This window comes from Eriocheir sinensis, chromosome 24 (genome assembly GCF_024679095.1).
Source record: "Eriocheir sinensis breed Jianghai 21 chromosome 24, ASM2467909v1, whole genome shotgun sequence".
Taxonomy (NCBI): domain Eukaryota; kingdom Metazoa; phylum Arthropoda; class Malacostraca; order Decapoda; family Varunidae; genus Eriocheir; species Eriocheir sinensis.
The window spans coordinates 16,532,652-16,537,651 of NC_066532.1; the positions used below are offsets into that span (position 1 = coordinate 16,532,652).

Below are 5,000 nucleotides of genomic sequence, written 5' to 3' on the forward strand. Positions count from 1 at the left end.
GACTCAAGATACCCAAGTGTTAGAATGGAAACGAAAAGAAGAAGAAGAAGAAGAAGAAGAAGAAGAGAGAAAAGAAGAAGAAGAAGAAGAAGAAGAAGAAGGCGGAGGAAGAAACAACAAACAGAAGAAGATTAAGAAGTAAACACACAGATCTTCGACTTAACATTAGGAAGAACTCAAGATACCCAAGTGTTAGAATGGAAACGAAAAGAAGAAGAAGAAGAAGAAGAAGAAGAAAAAGAAGAAGGAGGAAGAAGCAGCAAACAGAAGAAGATTAAGAAGTAAACACACAGATCTTCGACTTAACATTAGGAAGAACTCAAGATACCCAAGTGTTAGAATGGAAACGAAAAGAAGAAGAAGATGAAGAAGAAGAAGAAGAAGGAGGAGGAGGAAGAAGCAGCAAACAGAAGGAGATTAAGAAGTAAACACACAGATCTTCGACTTAACATTAGTAAGAACACAAGGAACGAAAGAGAAAGAGAGAAAAGAAGAAGAAGAAGAAGAAGACGGAGGAAGAAGCAGCAAACAGAAGGAGATTAAGAAGTAAACACACAGATCTTCGACTTAACATCAGAAAGGACTCGAGATCGCTGTGTAAAGAAGGAAATGAAAAGTTGTCGAGAAGGAGAGTCTTTGTAACAGCCAGCAGAGTTTGGCCGTTACGTGGAGCGGTTTCCGTGGAGACACATAACTCCGAACTTTCTCCTCCTGCTCCTCCTCCTCCTCCTCCTCTTCATCCTCCTCCTTCTCCTCCTCCATAGTTATATTCGTAGTTCCACCCCTCCTCCCTCCTCCTCCTCCTACTACTACTACTACTATTACTACTACTACTACTACTACTTTTTCTGGTTTTCTTTCTCTTGTTTGCTTGTTTTCTTTGTTGTTTTGAGGTCGTTTTCTTTTCATTCTTTTCTATCTTTCTTTTCTCCATTTCCACTTTCTCTTCCTTTCAGTTTCTTCTTTCTTTCTTTAAACTACTACTACTACTACTACTACTACTACTACTACTACTACTACTACTACTACTACTACTACTATTACTTCTACTACTACTACTACTACTACTACTGCTAACCACCACAACTTTCTCTCGCTGTCATCTGAACGTGACAATGACTCCATTTTCACTATCATTTATCTTCCTCCTCCTCCTCCTCTTCCAGTAAGCGTGAGGGGAAAGTTGTCTTACTAATACCTCCTCCTCCTCCTCCTCCTCCTCCTCCTCCTCCTCCTCTTCTTCTTCTTTCCACCAGCAATATCAGATCAAGCAAGGGATCTCTCTCTCTCTCTCTCTCTCTCTCTCTCTCTCTCTCTCTCTCTCTCTCTCTCTCTCTCTCTCTCTCTCTCTCTCTCTCTCTCTCTCTCTCTCTCTAAGAAAGAAAAATAAGAAAACAAAACAAAGAAAATATAGAAAAAAAGAAAAGAAAAATCAATGATATATATTTTTTGGGACATCAGCAAAAACAAACAAACAAACGAACAAACAAAAACTTACATATAAAACGAACAAAGAAAAAAAAACATACCCTGTGAACGTGTGTGTGTGTGTGTGTGTGTGTGTGTGTGTGTGTGTGTGTGTGTTCACGGTCAAGTGCCAAGGCTGAGGTGACCCTTTGCTGAGGTCCTTTGGCACTCCTGACATATCTAAGGGCACCCCCCCCCCTCTCTCTCTCTCTCTGTTTCATTTTCTTGCTTTATTCTTGTTTTATTATGTTTTTTTGTTTCCTTTCTTTCTTTCTTTTTTCTTCCTCCCTTTCTTCTTTTCTCCCTTCCCTTCTTTCTCTCTCTACTTCATTCATTCACTCTTTTTTCTTCTCTTTTTCTTCTTTTTTCTCTCCTTTTCTTCGTCTCCTTCTTCATCTCTTCTCCTTTATTTTCTTCCATTTTTCCTCTCTCTCTCTCTCTCTCTCTCTCTCTCTCTCTCTCTTTACTTTCTCTTCTTGTCACACTCTTTCTTTCTTTCTTTCTTTTTCTCCTCTTCTTTTCGACTTTTTCCTCCTACCTTTTCTTTCTTTCCTTTTCTTCCTTTGTTACTTTCTTCCAATTTTCCTTCTTCCTGCCTTTCTTTCTATTTTATTCCCCTTTCCTATCCACTCCTTCCTTCCTTCCTTCCTTTTCTTCTTTTCTCATATCTGTCTTTCTCCTTCCATTTCTCTCTTTATTTATTCCTTCTCTTCTTCTTCTTCTTCTTCTTCTTCTTCTTCTTCTTCTTCCTCCTCCTCCTCCTCCTCCTCTCCCTCTATACCCAATCACCTTTAAGAACGGTACAATTCTTCCTCTTCTTCTTCCTCCTCCTCCTCCAATGTCTTCCTTGTCTCTTCCTCTTCCCTCTCATCCAAGGCAATCACTATACGAAAGGTCCTCCTCCTCCTCCTCCTCCTCCTCCTCCTCCTCCTCCTCCTCCTCCTCCTCTTCTTCCTCCTCTTCCTTTCCAATTCGTCAACATCCGCCACCGTGACTTTTCCTATGTGCGTGTGTGCGTATGTGTGTGTGTGTGTGTGTGTGTGTGTGTGTGTGTGTGTGTGTGTGTGTGTGTGTGTGTGTGTGTGTGTGTGTGTGTGTGTATAAAGAAAGTGAATTAAATGTCATAATCATCGAGAGAGAGAGAGAGAGAGAGAGAGAGAGAGAGAGAGAGAGAGAGAGAGAGAGAGAGAGATAATTATATATATAAGAACGTAAGTCTGAAGTATTTCGTAAACTTTTTTTTTCCTCTTTTTTTTTGTTTATCTTGGAAAGGATTTTTTTTGTCTGGCAATACTTTTTCTTTTTCTTTTTTTTCCTTTTGTTTACTTTTTTATTTATTTTTTATTTTCATTTTACTCTTTTTATCTTTCTTTCTTTTTCTTTATCTATCTTTATTGGTATCTTTATCATCTTTATTTTTCTGTCTTTTGTTTTTATCGATTTCTTTACTTATTTTCTTCCTTTCTTTACCAACCTTTACCTTATCTATCATTTTCTTATTCATTTTCTTACTAACTTAATTTTCTCTTTCTCTCTTTCTTTATTGTTTTACCTAATTCATCTACTTTTTATTCATCTATTCACTGTTTCTTTCTTTCTTTCTTTCTTTCTTTCTTTACAAATCAACTAATATATTTTTACTTTTTTTTCTAATTCCCGAAAACGATGTAATAAAAATAACAACAACACCAACAATAACAACAACAACAAAACAACAACAATAATAATAACAATAATAATAATAATAATAATAATAATAATAATAATAATAATAATAATAATAATAATAATAATGCCAGTGAAACAGTTCCTAATGTTTTTATTTTTTTTATTTGTTTGTTTATGTTTGTGTGTTTGTTCGTTCTCGTGAGACTGCAAGAAACAACAAGCAAGGACACACACACACACACACACACACACACACACACACACACACACACACACACACACAAAGAAACTAACAGATCATTGCAAAAAAAAAAATGTATTGTATTAAATCTGTCTGTCTGTCTGTCTATCTATCTATCTATATAATTATCTATCTGTCTACCTGAGAGCGAGAACGAAGGAGAGAGAGAGAGAGAGAGAGAGAGAGAGAGAGAGAGAGAGAGAGAGAGAGAGAGAGAGACCACACCACACTATCACATGATCGCCACAACACAATAATCCATGTCGGGGTGACGGCACAAAGACTCGACTCAGAAAAAAATGGCACCAGTTCGTATCCCGCCACCAACAGGTTTGACTTTCACTCTTGGGGGAGAGAGACTGGGACGCTCTTCGAAACTGAGGTGTTTGTGTGTGTGTGTGTGTGTGTGTGTGTGTGTGTGTGTGTGTGTGTGTGTGTGTGTGTGTGTGTGTGTGTGTGTGTTGTAGTAGTAGTAGTAGTAGTAGTGGAGGTAGTAGTAGTAGTCAGTCGGTCAGTCAGTCAGCAGTGTTTTATAATTGTCTCAAAAAGTGTAATTCCTCGACGTTTGATAATTGCCACACGAAGTATTGGTTCACGTTTATTAAGTCGAGGTTTGGTTCACGCGGCCAGCCAGCGCCTCGTGGCCCTCGCAGCGCGGGCCTGGACCAGCTGGCGCCACACGGGGAGCGTCCACCTGTCCTGGGGCTCAGGCGGGAGGGCAGCTCGTTAGTCTCCACAGGTGCGAGGTCTCGCCGCGGGTACGTAAGGTGACTACCAAGAAGATTACTTTCTCGCCTCTTAATCAGTGGCTTCTCAGAACGTGTGTCAGGCCGCTGTAAAGGATCATAATTTATAAGTAACCGGAGTCGCGGCTCCCTGGCCGGCGGCCGCAGACACGCTGGCCTTGAGTGTCTTTTTTGGCGCTGCGTCGCTGAACCGCCGCCCGCTGAAGACGAGGCCAGGCCGCGAGGCGCCTCGCACGGTCCGCGGCGCTGCGCAACAACACACGGCGAGGACCGACGCACTGAGCAGCGTCGGCAACAAAACACTCAGGCCATCCACTTGGCCTCTGCAGCCTCACCTCGAGGTCCCGTTATGGCAGCCAGGCACTGAGATTTCACGCTAGTTTGTCTGAGTCCATCCTCGCCGCGGGAGGTTCCGAGACGCGCGTCAGCAGCCACGCGCCGCGGGGGAGGCCGAGGTCTCACGCTGCGCTGCGCTGCGCCAAGCACACGCGGGCGCAGGAAGGTCTACGCCTTCTGTAAAGCATAAAGCCCGCGGGAGGGGTCACCACCAAGAGGCTGACGCGTGCCAGCAGGCGGGGCCGCGGGCAGGCGCGTGCAGGGCGAGGGGAGGCGCGGGGCGCGGGTTGGGTCCTTTACCTTGTGTCAACATGGAGTTGGAGTGTGAACGATCGACTCTGATGTCCACCATGCAGGCGGCGGGGGGCGGCCTGGCGCGCCGGGCAGGTTGTGGCAAGGACGGGCAGGGCAACAGGTAGGCCGAAGCAGCCGCAACGGGGCCGCTGTTGAGACACTGTCGCTAACACGGAGAGTACACACTCGCGTCACTGCATCTTTGGGCGGCAACACTCGCGCCAGGGAAGCACCACACACAACACTCA

General features: G+C 43.4%; 1 protein-coding gene across 6 annotated transcripts in view; it reads right to left on the bottom strand.

The window, feature by feature from the left end:
* Positions 1–5,000, bottom strand: part of LOC127002945 (hormone receptor 4-like) — a 50,160-nt gene that overhangs the window by 25,131 nt on the left and 20,029 nt on the right. For 3 of the 6 annotated variants that reach the window (XM_050869254.1, XM_050869253.1, XM_050869256.1), the window contains exon 1: positions 4,759–5,000. This exon is cut by the window's right edge. The exons of the other annotated variants lie outside the window; for them this stretch is intronic. In XM_050869254.1, the coding sequence (XP_050725211.1) occupies positions 4,759–4,810 (52 nt within the window). In that variant the 5' untranslated portion in view covers positions 4,811–5,000. The remainder of the gene's footprint in view (positions 1–4,758) is intronic. 6 annotated transcript variants of the gene reach the window in all.